Genomic DNA, 24594 nt, shown 5'->3' with positions numbered 1-24594 from the left:
TTTATATATAGACATATGTAAACACAGACACGCCTTAATCCTGTCAGTGGTATAAAAATAACTTTGCCTATACCCTCATGTAGCAGATGTGTCTCCAGAGTGTTACGTATGTATGCTATTAATCTGCAAGTGCTGCAGGACCAGAGGGATACAAGTTCTTTTCCAAACATCTCCATCTGTGTGAGGGTGAGAGGGGTGAGCAGGGGACAGGCTGGATGTGGGAGCAGGACTCTGGACTGTGTGCTGAGCGGAGCTGTAATGCTAACTGAAGGCTGCAGTCCACACTGATGAGTGCACTCTGGTCCTAACGCACAGCATGAAGTTCATTTCTCCAGAGAGCTCCAGTCAGAGTGGTCAACATCACTTACACCACAACAGGGTGGGAATGAAGAGAGAGAGAGAAACTTTAGCTTAATCCTGCCTCATTCTGAAATCTACATCAGGCCAGTAGAATCGGAGGAGTTATTTCAGGCGTCCACAGGGTCCAGGAGGTAAAAGTCTTATTCATTTTCTCACAGACAATGTTATGTGACTGACAGCTGGAGCACTTCCAGGGTTTGGATGGACATGAAACTCTTCTGCTTGAATCATCAGGAGAAAATATCTGGTTCATTGATTAAAAAGTCCAACTTACAAGCTTTGTACATCAAAACTTAAAGGTCCCATATTGTAGAAAGTGAGATTTCCATGTCTTGTTTGATTATAAAGCAGCTCTAGGTGCTGTACAAATACTGTGAACGCATCAAAACGCTCAGTCCACGGAGAAACGCACACAGCCCGCATTCAGAAACTGTGCCTTTAAACGAGCCGTCAGGACTTCCGTAAGGTTGTGATGTCACAACTATACTGCACTCAACCACGCCCCCAGCAGGTCATCTGCTCCAGGCACAGCACCACCCACAAAGTGCAGGGACGCTCATCCACCCGCTCAGTCTGACTGAGTTATTGGAGCTTCAAGTCTTTGGAGGTCGTTCAGTTTGTCTCAAGCGGCTTGTTTCAGACGGTGAACTGAGGGGCTGCATGAAGGGCCAGCAGAAGATAAATATGGACTTGAACTGTGAATCCTGCAAAGCTGAGACTCTAGTGGAATCCCAGCATAAACATATAGAGCTGAAATGAGCATAATATGGGAGGTTTAAGGAGAGAAGTCAGCTATGGCTCCAAAGAACACTTTGGTCATCATTTTTGGAGAGAAACATCCAATCACAGAGCTTAGATTAAATAATAAACAGAGTTTACACTTTGTGGAAACCTGAAAAGACATTCAGCAGATTTGGATGAATTTGGCAACTGAACTAAACAAAGAAACGTGATGTAGAGACACTGAAAGTTGAAAAAATTACATTTGATGGCCATGACATAAACCTATAGATTCAATAAATGATCAAGCCGATTAATATTATCCTTAAAATGAAACTTTGAAATGAGAATACACAGTGGGGAAAAATGCAAGTCAAGACAAACAAGACACAGACAACAAATTATACTTTTTTCTATTTGCATTGTGAAATATCAATGTGTTTTTCTACAAAAGTCTTTTTTCATGTAACAAAAGAAGTCACATTTTAAATGTTGTCTAAACTTAAGCATCCATACAAAAACTCTGCCTATATCAAATTAAAACGGACAAAATCTTTAATTAAATCAGGAACAATCTGACTAAAGAATAAATAAACAAGACATATCTGATCAGACATTATTCTCTGCCAACTTTCAGTTCTTCCAGCAAAGTGTTGAGCTTTGACACCAGACTTGTACCAATACCTGACATTTTCATACCTTGGAGCATTATCACTGTACTGTAGTTTCACTTATCTCTATAAGCAGCATTTAGATTTAGGGTGGTACATCCATCAAACTGTATGGGAAACTGTGTTAAAGCTGCATTAATACACATATTTAAAATCAACACTGAATCAAAAGACTGTGACAACAAAATGTAGCAACTCCGCAGCTCTACAGAGCTTTTTAGCCCAATTTAGCTCCTTGTTTTGGTTCTATGGTAAAAGTATTGCATGGTTCCCTCTCACTGCTCTCATCATCCTCGTTTCCAGCAAACAAGCTCTACACCACCTGTGCACCACCTGTCTACCACCAAACTGCAAGCAGACAGAATTAGCGACTAGCTGGTGAAAATGTTGGAGCCTTTAGCAGCTAAAGAGACAGATGTGTTTCTCAGGAGTTAAAGAGAGAGTGAATGCTGGACAGGTGGATGTGTGAATAGGCAATTGTTTGCTAACACATTTAGGGAATAGTTTGCAATAATACTGTCTGTTGTGGAGTTCTTTTATTCTGAAATAAGCATGAACACCACATGGATAAATACAGTATGTAAAGAAGACACACACACACACAGTGTTGTTGCCACTCACCAGACAGTGTCCGTTGACACACACCGCCCCGGGCTCCTTGTCGCAGGCTGTGCCATCGAGCACGCGGCCAAAGTTGTAGTAGAAGTTGTGACCCAAGGCCAGGCAGCTCAGTTCACAGGGGTTAGAGCCTGGCAGGGAAGATCTCCAGTCAGTGGCTCATTAGTTTATTATGGGAAAATAGGAGAGGCAAAGTGGCTGGGACACAGAAACAGGCAGGAGGTGGAGAGAGGGAACTGGGAGAGAAACCCACGAGCAGAAGTCATGGAGAAAACTCATAACCCCGTGTGGATTAAACACCCAGCGGGCCTCACAGTGGACGTGAGAGCCGTGACAGCATGGAAAGTTTACCACATGACCGCCAACAACACAGTAACTAAAGTTACACGTGGGTGACAAGGAGAAAGACACACACTCACGAGTTACACTCCTGTCTGCAGCGTGGCGGAGCGTGCCTCTCCACTGTAAACCCTGCTGTCCACGTCTATTTTGGAGTATGTTAGGGATTCTAGGTTGTAGTGACTTGAGACTTGATTTTAACTTTGTAAGACAATTATGTTAAAACTCAAACAAAAAAGAATAGGCTGATGTCTCTGTGTGTGTGTGTGTGTGTGTGTGTTTATAGATAATGGAAAAGTCAATGCATGTCCTTTGAATAATAACAGCACATCCAAACCTGTGTTGATCACATTAAGCTCTTGGAGCGATCTGATTAGATCTCGCCGTGATCTCCATCAGCCAATCATAGTGCGGCTGTCAAAACTTAAATCTGTTCTCCTCTCGCTTGCTGTCAGTTGTCATTTCAGTGCACCATTCACCTCCAGTTCATCACATCAGCGCCCGGTCATCAGAAGTCTCTTCTCAGCCCACCAAAGTCCCCATTGGGGGGGGGGGCATCCTAATTATCTCATTGCTCACTAACCCCCTTTCAAATACGTTGGCGCCACAATGGGGTCTAATCTCCAAAGACTTTTCACACTTTAATTTACATCAATACATGAATGTCTCTCCTGATTGAAATGATGCTATGAAGTGACCTGATTTTTAAGACACTGGAGTACTTAGTTACTGTACCTATGATGGCTTTTACACAACTATATATAATATCAATACTACTGTTGTGAAAACCTTGTATCCCCAAACAACAAGTCCTGAGCAGCTGAACAGCGAATTGTCTCACTGACCTCCATGAAAGGTGGTCCACCTGAAGGAGTTTCCAGCCACTAACGGTCGGTCATCGTAGGCAGCACACTGCATCTCTCTGAAGTCCTCCGAGCTGGGGGGACACTCCTGCACGCACACACACACACACACACACACACACACACACACACACACTGTGAGGACGTTGTATTGCATTGTGGGGAACATAATAAAACCATAACTTCATGCCTAACACCCGCTCTTATTCAAACCTTAACCCTGTCATAGTTCTGATCTCAACCTTAACATAAATGAATGAATATTGCAGTGAGTCCCCTCTGTGTCGCAGTGGGAACATGTCACGTTTATGTTCATGTTACAGAGAGAGGGGATCCGTGTCCGTCACTCGAAGCTGATCACACCGTACAAACTGCCACATGCAACTACAATCAAGCATGCTGCATCCCATCTGTGTGTTTTTCCTTTAATCAATATGGGCCACAGTGATTGTCTGTCCAAACACACACACACACACACACACACACACAGCCCAACATGACTGACACACAGCCGCAGGATGTTTCTAACACAACAGCAGGTCTGATACTGACTGTGTTAAATCCCGGAGTTCAGAGTCGTGAAGACACGAGTTAATATGTCAGTGAAATTCCAGGTCACACCCTGAAAGCGCTCGGCTGCTACACCTGCCCTGAACACGCCTATGTGACCAACTTCCAGAGCAAACATCAGCCCTGGTTCTAAAATGTTTGCACCAAAAGTTGGTTCTTCAAACAGAGTGAAAACCTTTAAGCTGGAATGACCTTGGTGTTGCAGATCTTGTATTGTCTGGGATCTCCTGCACACGGTCCACCCACCGGGTTCCTGCGTCACAGAAACAAGACATTTATGGGAGTAAGTAACATGTTTGTAAAATATGATACTCTTAAAACGTACTTCTGTTTCAACTGTACGAACTACGCAAAACATGATTGCAAATATATTATTTAAAAAACATTTCAGGTTTCTCTGAAAATACAATTCAGAAACAGACTTTAAGTTGCACTTTAGAAATGATTTCTGAAGATCACTGCATTAAAATAGATCTTCCTCCCCCCTGCAGGACATGGCTGATGTTTACCTGGTGATGCAGGTGCGCGTCCTCACTGAGGCGCCGCTCCCACAGCTACGTGAGCAGACAGACCAGCCGCTCCACGTCGCCCACTCGTTCCTGAAGTGCAGCTGCCGTCGGGCACGTACCGGACGCCCCGATGAGGCCTCACCGGAGGGACCCCACGCAGAAATCCAGGGCTGAGACACAAATGACACAGAGAGAGAGACTTTAATGCTGATGTTTAACACAAAGAGTCAAGAGGAAGAGCGTGGGATAGGCTGAGACACCTATCAATCAACAAACTTACGCCTCTCCTTAAGCCTTAATATCTTCTTAGTGGAACAATCATTTTCAGAATTACCACTGAGACACAACAGTGTCACGATAGTGGCATTACCTGTTGTTTTTACTTTGTATCTCAAGAGAAATTTGAAGGACTTCTACGACTTGTAGTATTATTTCTCTTTGTAATTCTACTTTAACATGTTAGTTTTTCTTCAGATTTTTGGGGAAATTAGAACATTGTTATTTATGTAAGAGAGCAAAGAAAAACATCTGCTTTTTAAATAAACAACAATTGCTGATCAATGTAAAATCTTCTTGGCATTTGCTGCGTGTCTACGCCGTGCTGCTGGGCTTCTTTCTGTTTATATTGTGTATCTTGGATACACCATAACTGCCACTGTGTGTGGAGCCATGAACAGTCGAGCTCCTGAGGCAGCAAACAGTAAAAACCGCAGGGACAACATGACTCTCTGCTCCCTCCTGCAATCACTCCGCAGCATCACTCTGCAGTGTTGGCCTGCGTGTTCGAAGCTGTCAGATGGCAAGTGGCAACTGTCAGCAGCTCACAATCCCTGTGTGTGTGTGTGTGTGTGTGTGTGTGTGTGTGTGTGTGTGTGAGAGGAAAACAGACAGTGTTGGCAGAATGATGGGATATCATTTGTAAAAGGGAAAAAGTGTGTCGGGGGGTGTTATGTGTGACGCCTAACAAAACCAACGTTATTTATAGTCAAGGCAGATAAATCTATTCAAAGTAACACAGTAAAAACTCCCAACCTTGTGAGCCTGGTGGATCAGGATCGTCAGAGCCAAACAATAAAAGTGATTAGAGAAATCTCAATGGCGCTCCTCAAACACATTCCAGAGTTTTTGCCCCGGAGGAGGACTGAAACTGGCAGCGTTCCCACTGGTTTCTCACACAGGAGCTGACTCACACACACTTTTAACTCTTCACACACACATTCAACAACTGCTCCGGCTACCTGTCTATCAGGAGGGGCTGAAGTCGAAGTCATCTGGAGTGTCTGCTGTGCAAGACGGGAGTTAAGGCGAATGTGAACATGTGCAAAACACAACTTATAGCGCTTATTTCCCGCCGCTTTCCTCAATAATATGCAAATGTATGCAGCAGGATTTTCTACTGCGTCATTAGATCTTCTACTGTAAAGCAGGAGCGAGTGAGATGTTTCTGTCATGTTCTGCTCTTTATGTTGTTGCTGTTTATGCTTTTATTCGTTTAGTCTGTAAAACGACAGAAAATAGTTAAAACGATGAAAAACTGAATTAATGAAAATGTGATGTTGTCTGAAAGATCTTTTTTATCCAAACAGTGAAAATTGAAATCAAATAAACAGAGAAAATCTGCAAAAAGGCTGGAATTAGATTAGATTAGATTAATCGATTAATCGATTAAGCCTTTTAGCACTAAGGACAGACAGATGAAACTAAAAATACCATAACTGACAGAGATACATCTAATATACTGCTGAAATGGGAAAAGGAAGCATCAACCGCCATGGCTGTCTGTGATAGGCTGACACGCCTGTCAATCAAGCAGGTCCCCAAAAACATACTTTTCAAATTCTTTTTAAAACGGAGACCAGCGACACATTAGGAGAATCAGAATGAAATAATGCAGTCTGACGTTAACTGAACACAATATGATCCTGCTGATAAAACAGAAATATAAAAAGATTAAATGTTAAATGTTTTGTCTGTTACTGAAAATATTTTCCATGTGGGTGTACGAGGGTGGGACGTGTTTTAGCTGTTTGGTTTTCCCGGTGGTTTCCCGTCACCCTCCTCAACACATGACGTCCACTAAGGTCCTGCAGAGGACATCAGAAATAAAAACTGAATCATAAATAAAATGAGCAGCTACTGAACCAGAGTTAAAGTTCTTTCCACACAACGAGGCCCGTCTGCTTCTCAACAAGCAAACACGACTATAGCAAATGTAGTTCTTCAACAAATCCAAATGATCATTCATAAAATGATTACTGCAAAGCCTTCTGAGCTCCCCGGGCTCAACATGAGCTGAGCTGAATGACAACAGTAGTATAACATGTTGCCATGCCTCCTGTCTCTGATGTAACTCCCACGTCCAAAACCTCAAAACAAATAAACTGCACCGACATCTACGTCGTGTTTCTGTAGTTACAGCAAGAGGGAAAAAACACGAGAGGCTCTTTGACTTTGTGACTCAATTGGTCAGACATGCGCACACACACACACACACACACACACTCACACACACACACACACACACACACACACTCAGCTGAGAGCGACCTGTGCTATGACTCTCCATCATTTTCCATGGCAGGGTCACCTGAGGTTGCCCTCATTAGTGTTACCGCCGGCCAAATTAGCGTTGATAACAGTTGGAGATGGGGTGGGCTGGCATTCTAGATTAATGAAAGTGACCTTCGACCTTTACAATGCCCCCCCCACCCCCCACCTCCATCACATGAACAGAAAAAAATCTGCTCTTGTGTTTGAAAAGCAAACTGCGAGAGAGACAGAGAGAAACAGAAGGACCCCAGACTGACTCACGTCCCATCAGTCCTCTCGTCTGCCCCCCCAGACTGACTCACGTCCCATCAGTCCTCTCCTCTGCCCCCCCAGACTGAGTCTGCAGACAGACAAACTGGAAAAACTTTCCACCTTGAAAATAATCTGATTATGTGTAAAACACATATCAGCTCAAACTTATTATCTTAAAAATGACTCTTAATTCAGTCCAGTTTCCTGACGAGCTTCCACTGATAATAACTGTCCCACATTGGACACACGGCAACACATTCTTCAGAGTAATGTCTCCTTTCTGTGTTTCTATGTTGTTTACGTCTTAATTTAATCTTCTGTCGCTGTAAGTCCTGTTTGTTCATATGTTTTTCATCTTGTGTGTTTGTTAGTTCGCAGGACGTCTAAAATGTGTGAACAGATCTAAATGAAATGTTTGGGTGAACTTTTAAAACTACTTCTTAAAAGTTCAACTTTTGCTTAATTAAACATTATAATTAAACAAAAGTTTGTCAAATAACTTCACCTAAATGAAACTAGAGTTTAAAGCTGTAAATATCTGATTAAAGAAGAATTCAAAGCCAATTTTAAGCTAATTAAGTTCGTTTTTTAATAATTATTTATGTTCGAAACCCCGCCCTAATTGTCTGTAACTATGTATATTTTGTTGTCGATCTTTAAACATTTTCTTCTATTAAAATTACAGTGAATTAAAGTGAGCATTTCTACTGTGGCGCCTAAAATGGGATAAACTGCAAAATAAATGATCAATCTTGATCAGGGCTGAACCCGTACAGTGTCTGCCTGCTTTAAACCAGAGTTTCTAATGAAAACAAAGTACAACCACATAAAACTAGAACTCATATTATATTCACTTCACTCTCAGTAAAAAGGAGAAATCCAGCTGCAGTTTGACGTGACGACAACAAGCTCTTAGTCTCTTTCTTGATCCGTTTGGTCCGTTTGTCTCGTGGCCGAATGTCGACAGCAGAGACGTTTCCGGTGCAGCTGCGACGATGACTGGATGCAGAAAATGTTTCAGAAATCTAAAACATCTAAAACAACTTGTGGCAGGATTTTGTGTCATTACGTCTTTTTAAATGACACCAGAGTTATACTGACTCCACTGCATTCCTGTATTTGATGTGACACAGTGGGCTTGGGGGAGCCTATCGCCGTCTAGGTTACTCCAGTCGGGCCTGGGGGAGGTTGGGAGGAGAAAAGGTGGTGCGGCAGCAATCAGAGCGTGGAGAGACCAAGAGGATGCTGGCTTATAGGAACGTTCCCATTCCCAAGACAAAATACCACCAGAAGACAAACATGCTGCAAAAACAATCCAATCAGCACGCTGCCAGACCTCAGAGACCTGCTCACATCTGATGCTGGTCAAAGGGCTGTAATTGGTTTATTATCTAAATGAGCTGGATTTTCCTCTTTGGAACCCGAGAGCAGCGGTTCTCTCTGCACAAATGAGCTTAATCACAACATTTAACAAAAAAAAAAAAGAAGACGTAAAGGCAGGAAAAAGAGGGGAGGCCGGGGGAAATGGCCTTGGGCCCTGACAGGTTGGGACTACCAGGCCCTGTGTGTAAATTCATTGCTCTTGTTGAAACACTGTCATCCAGCTATTAGCTTTGTATATTTGCACAACACAAACGTTGACATCATGGCTGCCGAACATCTGAACTCCTGTTAAAGACGCTCTGTTATAAGAAGCCACAGATATCAATAAAGACTAAGGCTCCATTAAACTTCAGCTGGACAGAAACATGATCTGTGTCTGCTGAATGTTTGCTAACACGTTAGCCACAATTAATAATATAATATAATATTAGATAATATTGATAAAATACATAATATGTTGTTTGCCGGCTGATTTTTGGGGAGTTCTTCTGTCCCTTAGCAGCCAAAAAAATATGAATGCAGCTTCATTTGGTTAGAGCTGATACGATGAGTCGATTAAGTCGATCCACAGAAAAATAATCTGCAACTGTTTTAATCATCGATTAAAAAAACCTACACATAATAATAATAATATAAACTGAACTTTGGGTTTTGGACTCTAAGTCAACCAAAACAAGACATTTGGACTCTGCAAACTTGTGATTGCTTAATTGATTAAAACAAATAATCAGCAGGTTAATCGATAGTTAAACTAATCAGTAGTTGCAGCAGTTTGGCTCAGTCTCATGGAAACCCATAATTACTGTGCTTAGTTGTGATTGGCTGATGAATAGGCTTCCACTGCGCAGGGTTACGTCATTAGAAGGAGCTGCGGCTGACAATCAATCCAGAGTCAAACTCAGCAGAGGCGTTTCTGTGTGGACGGCGGACTTACGCTCTGCGGGGACGACAGGCAGACGGGAGCGACCAGCAGCAGGACAAAGGTCAGGGCCTGGCACAGAGGCAGCTTCCTGCAGGCAGGCAGAGAAACAAACACTGTCAGTCTGTTGGTAACCTTTACATATCATAAACACAGCAACGCACAAATACAGAGGTGAGGACGTAGAAGTTGTTCCAGCAGAAGTGTCCGAGGAGGAGGAGGAAGGAGGACGAGGGAGGAAACGGAAGGAAAAGACACGGCTGACGTCTCAAACAGCAGAGGTCTTTAGGTCATTGATAATATCCACAAATAAGCTGCCACGCTACCGCGAACCCCTGTGGGCAGGAGCCAAGGTCAGGAATGCCCCCCCATCCAGCAAGTATCATTAATTCCCCCTGCCCAGCCCCCCCACCTCCACCCCACCCCAACAGTGTCTTATTAACTCCCACACAGCCTGAGAGGGAGGGACCGCCTGCATGACTGAACCCCAACCCGCTACCCCCGGTCCGACTGTTGACCTGCGTTACGTAAAAGGATGCTAAAAGTCCAGAATCACCTGCCTGACCCGACCTAACACTTTATTAAGCAGGAGCGATACACAACACGTGCACTGTACCAGATACAGCAAGATGCTAACTTTGCTCTGTCGTCTCTGGTGTCTCACGAGCGCTGAGCAGGTAACAGAGATAAAAGATCAGTTATAGTAAATCAAAACAGACACAATAAAACACCATACGGAAGAAACAAAACAAAAAATAATAATGACGATGACGAACTGGGAAGATTTCAAATTTAATTCCACAAAAATAGCATACCTCAAACAACAAAACGTTACGACCGAACAACCTGATAACATCAGCTGCCGATATTTACATATCGGAACTGAGTCAAAATCAATTACAGACTGTAGTTCCAACACAGAGACACTTCTGGGGGGGCCACCAGTTAAGACCTCCACCGAGCCCCGCGTTGAGCGTTGCGCTGGCTCGACTTGCTGCCTCGTCTCCGTCTTTACCTCCAGGCAACGGTGAGACGCAGATTCTCCCTCCGATTCATCAAAGGACGAGTGCTTTCCTCTGAGAAGTGCCGGTGATTCTTGGAAAGCCCCTCTCTTTGACTGCTTCCTGGCACTGCGTTGCTGACAGCCGCAGCGTGTCATACCGAACGGGTCTGTTTTCTGACGGGATCTGTCATTTTCACTAACACGGATATATGAGACGGGCCGCATTTGGAAAGTGACAGCAACTCAGTCTTCTCTTCCTCCCTTTGCTTCTTCTCTCCTACATCTCACTTAGTCCTCCATCAGCTTCCACTCTGTCATTTATCTCTCTCAGTCTGTTTTGTCCCTTTTATCTCTCCCTCCCATAAACACAGATCTGCTCCAGAGGCTTTGGAGTTGGCCTGTTGGCTCAGTCCCAGGTCAGTAGTTGCCCTTGTCCAATTAAACGATACACATCTCCCTCACACTTGGCTGAGCAGCCCTTCCCTTCAGCTCCCGTCCTGGCCTTACATGGGGGAATTCATATCAGAGGACCAAGGAAGGTCGCGCCGACCGAAAGAGGCAGTGGGCTCATAAATCATGATTGATGTAAGAGGCCTTCAGACTTTATTTTACTTCCAGCATCTAAGCTGCATGACGACTTTGCAAGATTCACTTCCTCAACTTCAAATCACGTACACTTCACATGTAGACCGGGTAGTGTTTTAAATATCTGGGTGTACTTTTCTACGATTAAGCAATCATTTATGTTTAATTGTGCGTGTAAAATGATTTGAAAAGTCTGCGCTGCATTACCTCATCGTGATTGTGTAACTTTGACAAAACTAAATGCAGACTTGATGTCAGAAATGTTGGATCACACAACTCAAACCAGTTTCAAAATTCTGCTGATTCATTTTCCCGCCCGAATGAATGGAAACGTTTCATATTTTAGAAAATGTAGAAAATTTAAATATGTTTTACTGAAGATGAAGAAACAGTTTCACATAACAAATATTCATTTTATTCTCTCTTCTTGTTTTGGGATTGATCAAAGCAGCTTGAATGCATAGTTTTATATTAAAAATTGATCAAATGACGTGATGAACCCACAGAGAATTGTTCCCCTCAGCTCTAGTGCTTTAGCATCTTTCAGCTCGTTGTTTTGGTTCGGTCTTGCCAGACAGTCAAAGTTAGCAATCAGCTTGTGAACAGAGTGGAGCATTCAGCAGCTAAAGAGCCAGATATTTCCCTCAGGAGTTGGTGGAGACCAAAAACAGAGCTAACAGAGGGAAAATAGTTGTTATGTATATGTAAACAGCTACTGTTTGCTCACACTTTAGCCTAAACAACTTCATAAGGTGATAATATGTCAGTGTTACAGCTTGATCTGCTGCCCCCAAAACTCAGTTCTTCTTTTATTCATGCTGTTTATTCACGCATCCATTTTCACAGATGACCAACACTCAACACAAATCATACATGAACATACGACACATGACTAAAGGTGAAGTCACTTCTCTCAGTTTCACTTGATGTTTGACTTCAGTTTGTGAACATGAAAAGACAGCAGCTCTGGTCACTGACGGGTTGGCCCCCTCCCTGCAGGGGCCCTTACAGAGGTGAGCAGGGGTCAGTCCGCCTCCTCCTGCTCTCATTAAGACTATAGCAGCACATTAGAGAATAGCTCCGGGGCAGGGAGAGGGAAATGGCTTTAATCAATACGAGACTTGTTGTTTATTTTGACATTAGTCGCGCTCATGACCGAGGAAGAGGAAAAGAGGCCGGCCCCGCCCGACACAAACAACACAAAACTGATCTTAAATAACATTCAGACTGAAACCATCAGAAACACAGAGTGAGTGCTAATGAATCACATGATCAAACTGATGTTCACTACTGATCAGTGAACCTGGTTACAGATGTAAAGACGTTTGACATTAAATGCAGGTAGTATTTAATAAGTAGGATAATAAGTTCCATTTCACATGAACAGCTCCGGATCATTAATTAGACGACAATATGAGCAGAAGTCAGAGACCTCAACTCGATTAACCGTTAATATATACTCTCAAATGTTACGATGTGTGTATCAAAATATTTTCTGATATTCTATAAAACACAACAACGATTAATCGAGAAAATAATCAGCAGACTAACCGATAATAGCAATAAAGTCCTATTTGCTTGTTTGTATGTTCGTTAGCAGGATATCTCGTTTTTTGTTAAGATTTTGTGAAACTTTGACCCCAAAGATTTCTTTTTCTGCTAGATGTGAAACAATTAGTTTATTAATGGGTTAGCATTTTGATAATCCCTAATCATTTGAGTCATTTTTGCCAAAAAAATTCTCTGATTCCAGTTTCTCAAATGTTAAACTTTAACGTTTTCTTCCGTCGTAGTAAACTGAAGACCTTCGGAAGTGGACTGACGAAACGTTACCTGTTCAAAGGCATTTTTCACTATTTTACATTATTTATTTTATAGACCGTTCCTCCAATCTGTTCCTACATATAAAGATATACATGGTGACAGTACAAAGCGACACAACTTACACACAACTCACCATTACATGATGGCGATGACAACACGTTTAATCGAGAAAATAATCATTAATCTGTTCGAAAAATAATGGTTAGTTGAAGTATTTTCTTTTTAACATTGGCCTTTTCATATGATCAACTGCACCTATGTGATGTAAATAAATTGCACATGTATCCAATAAATTCCAATCACCGTGTGTATTTTAATGCAAAGAAAACAACATGATTTGTAGGATTGTGCAGCTTTGGCAGAGATAATCACTTTCTAATTATGGTTGTCTTATGATGATGAAGTCCCAGACGAAGACCACCAACGAAATCCCATCAACCGACACTTGAACAAAGTGCGACGTGTCCACATGCAGACAGTCAGACAGGCAACGTAACCTCCATCCAGCCGGACCGGCAGAGGTAAGCGAGGCGGCACGCTCCCCACCCTCCGTGATAATTCCTCTGTAACGACTGAACTCACAAACCTTAAACACGCCCTGACAGACAGGCAGCTCCCACATTCCCACCCTGCACAAATAAACAACAGTTTCATGCTGTTATCGTGCAATTACATCGGAGCTATTACGGTGCGCTGCTTCGAGTGCATTGCAGGTGAGAATGTGTTCTTTGACCTCCGGGAAGGTGTGAGTCACGTCAGCGCAGGAGACACCTGACTGAAGACCTCTGCTGCTTCAGCTTCTTTGTGTGGGATCCTGGTCTAAGTGTTTCTGTATGGTGACCTTCGGGCGTCCCTTTTTTTTTTTTTTTACAATTGTCTGCACACCCACCAAGTTTGGAAAAGCAATACATCTTCCAACCAGGGGCCGGTCTTAACCTTTGACCCACCCAGAGATTTAGCTGTGGCCCCACCCAGCGTTTTGGGGGAGCCTGGTGGAGGGTCTGATGGTTATATGGAGCGCGCTGCTGAATGAATTGACACAACCCCGAACAGATGTTCAGTCTGAAGGCTCCGCGGTCAGCTCTGACCCCTGGATCTGTATTGACTATGAATGAGGCCTCAACAAAGAGCAACAAGGCTCAGTGGCCTCGGTCAGCACGCATGAACAAAACGAGCCTCTCTGAAGACAAGCGGAGGGTCCGTGTGCCTCAGCAGCTGCTTCACTTGAAGACGCAGTAAAACATTTTAAAGAACAGAAATGAAATACTAGTATATGTCTGGACAAACACCCAGAGAGGATTGTGGTAAATGACTAAATGAAAGACAGACGTTGGTATCGCGTTGTTGGTTTTGTTGTTGCCAAAATGTCGAGACTCAGCCTCTTGCTCAACTGTGGTCCCTTCCCTTCCCTTCCCTTCGCTTCGCTGCACTAAACTCGCTCCTTCCACGACAGGGAGAACAAACTTGGTACACCGTCATACCTCAGGGATTATGAGATTATCTTTTCACAGCCACTTTGACGGAAGCAGAGCCTCTCAGGTCATCTACAGTCATGGTCTCACGACATGAGAAACATGCAGAGATGCACGCAAGTGATATTGTGACAAAAAATAACAGATTAACATGATGGACAATGAGCAAACCCCCCAAAACGTTTAAGTATTAAAGAGAGGGTAATCACTTTTTCTACCAGGCGCATGTCGACAACGAAGCCTGAAAATAAGGAGAGGAAGTCTGAAAAAAAAAGGACTTGAGCTCTACACCCAAACACATTACAGCTTTTAAACACTTTTAAATTACACATAAAAACTTTCTTGAAGCTCAAATGTACCCGCATGATTGGAAGTTTCTGTCTCCATCAGTTTCATAATTACAGCTAAAAACCTCTAATGGTCCAGAGGCAGAAACCCCAGATCTGGATCACCACCAAAACCAAATCAATTGTTCCTTGGCGCAAAGCCGACGTGTCCATCAAATTTCATGGAAATTCTTTCACAGGGTTTTAAAACATCCTGCTGACAGACATACAAACACAGTAACTGTGTAGAAACCACAACCCTAATCCTTTCAGACTGTAAAAGACTGTTCATCAAGTTCGTGCAGAGAGACGCAAACACAGAGCAGTAAACCCTTATCTGACTGAACCTTGAAACTAGACCGTGTCCATTAGTGAGATCTGACGGCTTCAGTTTCTCTAGTGAGCAGGGGTCAGTGTGCACAAGTGAATCAGGACCTGGACGCAGTATTTAGATGAGCAGGATGTTGACAGAGTACAGAAGGCTGTCGCTGGGGCAGAACAGTCACAGTATGCACCCAAAGTAACAATAGGTCTTTTTTCATAGCACTCACCTGTGCCTTTAAAACTACTATGATGTAGCCTGAGGGACAAATCTGTACACAGCGAGCCTATAAACACTGACTTAAACTACAGGCGACATATAAGCATATCTGCTCTCTTTTAGACGGCGTTAGGTGACACTTCAGGGCTGGAATGGACGTGAAACTCTCCTGGTTGAATCATCAGTAAAAAAAAAAATGAACAACTGTGTTAGAAAATATCCGTTTTTTGATAACAAGGTGCAAGCCGGTGGGCATGAAACCTTTAAGGTGGTTCTTTAAGGGTGACTCCTTCAGGAGGACCTTTAAATTCTGTCACTTGCTCCACTAACAGCAAGCGGAAGCTAAAGCGTACAGTACTCAGCTGAAACCTGGTGAAACATTCTTTAAAATTCTGGGTCCGTTTTGGATGAATTCGGCACCTGTGGCTCAGTGTTTTCTTTCCACTTTCCCTTCCTCACTAACTGCACCTTCAGTATGAAGAAATACACATTTAAAAACACTGATGTCCTTCTCTAGAGCTCAAAGTCCCCACAGAAGACAACGACTGGCCTTCCTCCCCGCAGGAGAGAGTGACATCATGGCGTGTAACACCACATCAGAGTCCTCGTCTTGAAGCTATATGCTCAGTGTTCCATGGTAAGTAGATTAAAGTTGTTCGTGGCTCCTTCCCAAACAAACATTCCTCCAACATGTTATCAGAGACAGAAAATGTGCCCTGAGCCAAATCTCTCTCTCTCTCCCTCCGTCGTCTGAGAGACAGCCTTCACATTTCTCCTGAAACATGACATCAAATGCAGCCCGGAAAAGGGAACATCACACCTTTGACATGGGAGCGGAGTGCAGAGATGTCAGCGTGTGTTGTTTCCACTAAGAGGGAAAGACGTGGCCTAAATTTAAGTTTATGGTTTTAAGAGAAACATTTAGAAGAATCCAGACTTCATGCACAGTCTGGGCTGAGATTCAGACCCTGTGCGGCCCCCCTGTGTTTGTGTTCTCCGTTGCAGGGATGGGATTAGATCAAATATGAGCACGGTATTTATAGCCGGTGACATTTAGGAGATAAAGGTAGAGTAGCAGGATGGGGGGGGGGGGTGTAGAGCCAAGAGTTGCCATATCACAGATAGTGTGTGGCAGGAGGATTACCTCACCCACTGGCAGGAAGTAGCCCACAGCAGACTGGATGTGAGAACATGCACACAGCTTCTTTGATGCAAAAAGTCACATAATGCATGACGCATGGGCTCTGCTGAGAAAACAAATGTTGCACATATGCACCCAGGAGAAGCGTTTTAAACCAGCACATTCTCCTGCAGGTCCAAGTGAACCACAAAACAAACAGCTTCCCGCTGGAGAAAAGAAACCTCAACTGCCGCTGGAATTTATCACCTCTCATCCTTCACTGTGCTGCAAGAAATGTTCGAGGCTTTGCAGCTCCTTGCAAGCAAAATGACTCAAGGTAAATATTTAAAGCCACCGCATATTTCCCCTCCTGAAATGCAACTCAATCAGAGTACAAACAGCCAACTGTGGGGGGGGGGAAAGAAAAGCTCAACCTGTCTCAGGAATTTATCACCTCCCATCAAGGCTGCGCACTTCTTATAAATCACTCTAACTCACTTCTCATGCGATCCTTCATCAGAGGCTCATTTCACAGTCTTACCTCGTCAGTAGTGAGGAGGACATAGTGGATCCTTGTGGACTGGGTTCAGCTATGTTACATTCGTTGTCAGGTGCAGTTTTGTTCCGGTATCATGGTGTGAAACGTCGCGGCTCAGATGCACGGTGCATCCCAGCTGCAGGCTCCTCAGACCCAGCACCGTCCATGTCCTGCCCCCTCCCGCGGGCTTCTCCGTCCTAGTCTTCTTCTCTTTTTTAATGGAAACTTTAAAGAAACGTGTTTTCTTCTATCTCTCAGCTGCAGGGCTCGTCCATCCAAACAGCTGTTACTCAGTTCCCAAAACGCATCACATCACTTTTGTCTTTCGGGACGCGCAAAGCGGATCTCCTGCATTCAGGTCTTCTCTGACACGAAGTTTCCTTTTCTGTTTTCTTTACATTAAACCCCCCCCAGCTGTGACTGACATGGGCAGCCTACAGCACATTACTCCAGTGAGAAAACCAGTCAGTGAAGTGTGGAACAGTCAGGCAGGTGGCTTCACTTGTGCCCAGTCCCGCACGGATAAGACCCTCCTGTCTCCGCAGGTGGCTCCAGTGACTTCCCTCTCAGCCCCGCCGGGTCCAGCGTGCGCACAGAGAGACACCGTGCGTGGCTGTGAGAGTGCGGTGCTGGTGTGTCTGCGTGCAGGCTCTCTCTCTCTCTCCCTCTCTCTCTCCACCTGAGCGTTGCATTCCTGCGGTGAACACGCCTCTGTCCTCCAATCACAGGCCGGCAGCTCCTCTGAAGTCAGAGGTGACACAAGGAGGAGCTGCTCCACAACTCAGAAACACAACACAAGTCAAGTAGAAGTTAAAAAACACTCACATGAAACTAAAGTAACCAGATATTACACCCAAGCTCCCAGGGTGAAGAATAGTTCATCTAATAAAAGTCTAAATAACCAAACAACCAAATTTGAGATTCATAAACAAAAATGAATGTATATTTCCAAATGATATAATGAATATAGATATTAAACTCTACAGACACTCTGATGTGTGGTGCTCTCCACGTCTGACTGGGTCATCAAACTGAACTCAAACATGTGCCTGTAATATCTGTAAAGGCGTTCCTGTGGATTCAGATGCTACAACAACAACACAAAACAAAAAAGGAGGCGCTGGGCCCCTGTTAGCCCCCGCTTCATCCCACTTTCTGTGAAATGTATCCAGCCTTTCTTTGCCTTAACCCCTCCTGGCCTCAGGCAGGATGTGAAGTCTTCTGATCAAACACATTCATTTCCTTCATGAACTTGTAGTTCATATAAGTTACAGTAGTCAGGAGAGTTTTCAGTGACATAATATCAATGAAACACTTTCGTAGCTTCAGTGTTTGTTCCTTTTTCTGTGAGTCACCTCAGGCTTTACTGTACATCACACACACACACACACACACACACACACACAGTTGTGTTCACTTCAGAGGACATTTCGTTGACTTTCGGTCATTTCCTGAATGCTCACCCTATCCCTTACCCTTACTCTTACCCTTAAACCTTCACTCTAAAATTGAATGATTTACGTGATGGAAAACTTGCATTTTGTCCCCAAAAGTAAGGTGAGTCCCCATAATGTAAACAGATGTATGTCCTCACAACATGAGTAATACATGTCCACACACACACACACACACACACCGTTCAGTTCCTCCTTCATCTCTTCCTTTCTCACCTTACTCATTTCTTCCCGTCACCCTCTCCTCACCTTCCTCCTGCGACCGCTTTAGGGAGATAAACCTCATCTTCATCTACATGTCAGGACACCTTTCTGTGTCAATCACTTCATACCAGCTTTCCTTTTTCCACGAGGACGCCTAAAATTCCCTCTTTTTTTTTTTGTAGCTCTGTGTAACTGTATCCCTCGGGCATCTCCTTTGTGTCTCACTGAGCTCAACATGTGAAGCACCACATCCCCTTTGAGCAGGTTTACAGTTGGAGCACATCGTGTGATGCATGAGGCAGTAACACGCAGGTCATCTCCAGTGGCTTGTACTGGAGTACAAAATGGGACGGCTTAGCGATGGTGAAGCAACCACATGGCCTTTCTGTGAACTCAGAGCGCCGTCTCCACCTCTGTCTGCCACAGTCCCTTTAAGCTCAGCCAGGGCGGAGACGATTCATCTGAGCTGTGCTACAGTTTCAACACTTTGACCTTGAACTGTCTTCTAGAGCCGAGCAGACATAACAGAGGAAACAGGACAGCATTAGTGTCTCCACACAGAGCTGCGGGGGGGGGTGTTACCACGCGTCAGCTTGTTTTTTTTCACGGCGTCATTTATCTTTTGTAAATATTATGCTGAGTCAGACCACTTGTCGGTACACAGGATGTGATGCTGCAGTCATCTGAAGCCCACAGATGCCAGAAGAATGATTTACAAACCTACAAATGTTGACTTGCAGACAACACGAGCCTGCGGCGCCATAAATCTACAGGAGCAGACAGGCAGCAGCAATCAGCAGAGAGTGGTTACACACTGCAGGTTTGTCATCACATCCCGCGAAAAGAAGACAACAACAACAGTTCCCCCGGCCTGTCTGTCGCACTCAGCCTCAGGCCCAGGCTCACACTGAAGATGTAAATATGGCCACTGTAGTTTTTAGAAAACATGACTCAAACAGGAGGAAATAGTGCATTATTTGGGGACTATTTTCAGCGGTGGATTAATCCACATTTGGTGCTCTAGTGAGTATCTCTGGCTGCAGGACGGTGTGTGTGGTACTGAGTCGACATAAACTACAGTGTGTGTGTTCATGGTGATGAAGGAACATGTCGCCCAGTGACACAGCGAGGCTCACTGATGTTTCGAGCTTCATCAGGGTTCAAAGTGTCAAAATGGCATCCTGACCTTTTAAGATATATTCAGTTTGTCAATAAATCCGGTTTCCGGTTCATTGATTATCTCCAAAATGGTGTCAGTCTTTTCTTTATCAGAATGAGGCAGAAATCCAGAGTAGCAGAGTATATCTAAAGAACAGGTCCACATGTTTTCAAGTCTGTCTTAAAACAACACTCACATGCCCATGTGTACGCTGGAGGAGTTACTGGTCCCCCTAAGTGTTCCTTCTGACCGTGCTGGCTTTGAGGAGATCCCTTTCTAACGTGGTTCCAATGTAACAGCTGGGGGACAAAATCCTCAGTTGTTGTTCTGTGCAAAAATATGCTCCAGTCAAGTTAAGCTGGAGCTAATATGAGACTTCTGTAGTTAATCAAATCAAGTCAGTATCTTGCAAACTATTTTCAGTATGACAGTCCTTCTTTCTGTAACTATTCCTTCACTGCAGCAAGGAAACATTGTGCAGGGAGCCATGGGAAACACAACAAGGGAAAGTATTGTTTTGTTTCGTCCAACAGGTTCATAATGAGGGTCTGGGGCCTTTAGACTTCTTGTAGACAGTCTAGCTTTTTAGTTAGACCAGGGTTGGAAATGATTACAAATCTAAAGAGGCACGTCTGTAACAACAGTGCTGTAAGATGTCTGTCAGTTCATTAATTCCACAGAAATGTTTACGTCCGCAGTGGGGGGCTCCTCTGTACCTGTGTATATAATGATTAGTGCTCCGAGGTCTCTCTGCTTGTCTCGGCTTGTGGAGACATTTCCCTCCGCCCCCTCCCTGCAGTTCCCCCCTCCTTACTGAACACGCTTCGCTGTTTAGTGCACCGTGTGTTTACTGAGAGACAGATAGCCAAGTGTTTACAGTAATCATCACATTCATGCACGTACGCTCTCTCTTTCTGTGTGTGTGTGTGTGTTCATTTGGCTGCTCTGTAATAAGAGGCCTCTGAGCTGAAGAGGCACTTTACTGCTCAAAGACATTAGCGGGGAGGTGGGAGAGGGGTGTGGGGCAGAGTTGGACTGCTACACCCCCCTATCCACGCCCCACCTCTCTTTCAAGGTTTTTACTGAGCTTGGCAACCTGCCAGTATGAATGGAGAAACTGGCTGGGGGGGGGGGGGGGGGGTTTCACTGGTGAGAGGCTGCCGGTGGTGGTGTGAGAAGTCTTAGACGCTACATGCAGCTACATGTGCTGTCGCTGTCATGAGAAGACATCTGACTTTAAATGTTGTACCTGGAGGATCAGAGTGTATCCGAACACGGCGACACCACAGGTGGCTTCTAGACTGTTGCTGCTGCTCTTTCTCTCCAGAATATCTGCCATTTTTGTTGTTGTTTCTTCAGTATACTGCCCCCTCTGTTCACAGGCTTAATTGCATCTTGCAGGCACTTAGCGATACTTTCTGAGTATTGAGCATTTTTAACACGGTTCCTTTTTTAAAATAATTATTCTGTGTAATAAATGTGTTTGCTCAGTGACTTCTCTTGGTGCGATGAGGTGCTCTAACTGACGGAAAAATAGCCGTCACAGTTACAGGATGATAAAAAAGCTTGTTAGTGGTACAAAACAAATCAAACACTTCCTCACCAGGACGGCGTGTTTTGCGTGTTTTTATGGTAGATTTGTAACTCTGCTGGTTCTGATTCAAACCTTTCGAGGTAATAATAACAACTACTGTTCACTATCCACCAGCTGTCAGTCATTTACACTAACCAGCTCGTTAATAGTCAAGCGTGACATGAGACACAGAGTCTCCGCTCTGTACACCAGAGAGGTTACACACACAATACATTTCTCTTTTAAATCAAGATGTTTGACTTATTTTCAACCAGTATGTCTTCTCAACTTTTTTATGCAACAAATCAAGATGACACAAACAGTGTGATGTGCACGAAGCACATGACATAAATCAGTAAATATCAGCACAGATTTAATGTAATGATGGAGCCCAGCAACAAAGCTTCAGTCTGTCTACGATGAATGGATTTCATCTTTTTTATCCTGTGATTTTATTAGTGTTTTTGATGCAGATGCTAAAAATACGTATCATCTGGAGCAGCATATTTGTGAATTTAGTCAAAACAAGATCATGTGGAAGTCTCTACAGCAACTAACTGACAAATGAACACTAAGACTCTCTTGAGGAGATTGATTGAATTCATTTTATTCCAGACATGTGACCGAGCCGAAAAAAGATGAAAGAGCTACAAGAAAAAAGGTATGAAATAGAGCACAAGAATTCTCTGAGTGTCTACATATGCAACCAAATGGCACCATCCCAGCATGCATCATGGGTGGCATTTGAAGTTTAGGTGTATGTGTCGGCTGGAGGACACGACAGGCTTTTATACTTTGAAAGGCTGAAAGTCTTCAGAAGACCCTGCAGGCACTTCCTGCTTTCATCTGGAGCTGTCGTCAGTCACCTGGGCAACACATTACCCTCCACATGGATGTGATGTTATGACATGTTTTGGATGTGGCGCTGGCTTAATGGCTCTGGCAGAATTATGTAGTGAGCAAGCACTCGCAGAGGCCGCGAAGGTTTGATGTATGGGGTTCATAAAGTTCATAAAATCAAGGAGGTGGAACAAAGAGAACAACAACTTTGATTTACTGCTGGCAGGAAGGTATGAGAGAATTACACAGTCGGTGACACTCTGGTTGGAAATCCTCAAAAACAAAGCTGCTTCCCAGGAGTGTGAAGTCAGGCTCGTCCATCAGGACGTGAGTCAGTCATGAAGCTATGTGTTGTCCAAACTCATCATAATAAGAGCTATTCATTACATGCAACCACCGTGGTGATTTTACCAACCGCTTTCCCATAGGAGAAAACAACACACGCAAAAAGCCACTTAAAACCTCCAGTAAATACCAGTGAATTCCACTGCATTTACTGGACTGTCTGAATACTGTAAAACAGGCTGGACATCTGCAACAAGAGCTTCAGTACAGAAAGCAAACGGCCCCATGCTGCTCTCAACTGGCTGGATGAATAAATCAGAACACTTTGTGCAAAAAGAGGTTCGATTTAGAGGATGTGATGAACAATGGTGTGTTGTTATCGTGTCCAAAGCTTTCACACTTTTAGAGATCATTATGAACTTTACTCATTTGGCACATTTTAAAAGCCTGCAAATCAAAGTACAGTTAATAAGATAGAATCAAATAACCAGAATGCAATGAAACACAGTGGAACTGGAAAAATCACTTTCTTTATTTAGATTTCCACTTGAAGTTTTGTGAAAGTGAGCTGTAAACCTTTATCTCTACGATGAGCGATATCTGAGGATTCCTACACACGGAGGCAGTAAACAGTCAGGCTTTTCTCTGTGAAGTCACCAGACCTGTAAGCAGTCAGGCTTGGTCTAAAAAAGGCGTCGGGATAGGAAACATCTGTTATCGCGGCGTCTCTCCTCCGAGTGTGAAGTCCAGCAGGCTGCCTCTGGACGTACACACACACACACACACACACACGTAGATAAACACAGTTGTCATTGGGCTGAGGTTGCACAGATGCAATGGACAAGTTGTGTTTATGTCAGTGGCACGGTAGTCTAAGAAACACACATCAGGTCGCCCAATACAAACATCCATCAGCCACCAAACACAGCTGCAGTGTGTGTGTGTGTGTGTGTGTGTGCATGGAAGAATAATTTCACTTTTACTAAATTAAAATCACAAACACGCAGGAAACAAAGTCATCCCCCCCCCCCCCCCCCCCCCCCCCCCAGCTTATTGCTGGCAGACGTTCCCACTGAGCAGAAATGTGGCTCAAACTTGTTGGCTGAAAATAAAACACGAGCACGTAAACAAAAGCCAAAAGCAGCGCCGACCACATCCAACACGTCCACTCGGATCAGATCAGACGCTGCTGCCGCTCCTCCTCCTGTTCTGGGAACCAGGTTTATTTGAGCCCGTTCGGCTCTGATCCTGCTCCCGTTGTGTGGGATTAAACTATTTCAGTCCCGCGCAAAACCAGAGGTGTGACCACGCTGCCGTCTGAGCGCCGGCATGCTAGAAATACAGATAGCAGGCGTTTACACTGTAGCATATGAAGCGACGTTTAGTTCATTTTCTTTCTGTCAACACTGTGGTTCATGTTCTCCTGTAAAGGTGGTGATCCCTGGACTTTTCAAACAAGTCAGAATTTACTTGACCAACACTTCAGTTAGTAACAAGATACCTCGACAACTGAGGGCCGAAGCAAGAATCTAAGTGCAGTTTATAATAACAGCGGCAGATTTATTGAAATGGGCCCTTGATTTCAGACAGGTAGACAATAGCAGGCTTCTCATGTTTATCTACTGTTGCTAGCTCTAGCTAGTTAAGCTAACATGTGCTCTGTGGTCTCTGGCTGCCTTTTCATGTTTCCAGCTGTTTTAAAATGAGACTCCTGTAAAAGGGCTCTTGATGGCTTTGTAAGTGATAATGCACTTAAAGACTGAAGCTAAATGTTCCTCGCCATGTCTAAGACAAAAGCATGATGTTAAAAATATGTAATATCACTGTTACTTTGTTTAAACACGACCCTGTTTGGCCGCTTGGCTGTGACTCATTTTGCTCAGCATGTTTTCACCTTTATCTCTACAAGAGAAAGG

At 43.9% G+C, this 24594-nt stretch overlaps 1 protein-coding gene across 2 annotated transcripts in view; it reads right to left on the bottom strand.

Moving 5' to 3' along the window:
• adamtsl5 (ADAMTS like 5) overlaps positions 1-17665 on the bottom strand; it is a 29092-nt gene extending 11427 nt beyond the window's left edge. Inside the window, exons 1-6 of one of the 2 annotated variants that reach the window (XM_070908557.1) lie at positions 17167-17665; positions 9770-9845; positions 4651-4820; positions 4334-4394; positions 3554-3659; positions 2373-2500 (exon numbers count right to left, since the gene is read on the bottom strand). In XM_070908557.1, the coding sequence (XP_070764658.1) occupies positions 2373-2500; positions 3554-3659; positions 4334-4394; positions 4651-4820; positions 9770-9845; positions 17167-17189 (564 nt within the window). In that variant the 5' untranslated portion in view covers positions 17190-17665. Of the gene's footprint in view, positions 1-2372; positions 2501-3553; positions 3660-4333; positions 4395-4650; positions 4821-9769; positions 9846-10769; positions 11016-17166 lie in introns of those variants that run through there. The other variant, XM_070908549.1, reaches the window with a different exon arrangement.
• Positions 17666-24594: the final 6929 nt, after the last annotated feature.

Source organism: Enoplosus armatus, chromosome 1 (assembly GCF_043641665.1).
Source record: "Enoplosus armatus isolate fEnoArm2 chromosome 1, fEnoArm2.hap1, whole genome shotgun sequence".
Lineage (NCBI taxonomy): Eukaryota > Metazoa > Chordata > Actinopteri > Centrarchiformes > Enoplosidae > Enoplosus > Enoplosus armatus.
The sequence above is the reverse complement of the archived record's forward strand: the minus strand, read 5'-3'. Positions and strand labels throughout refer to the sequence as shown.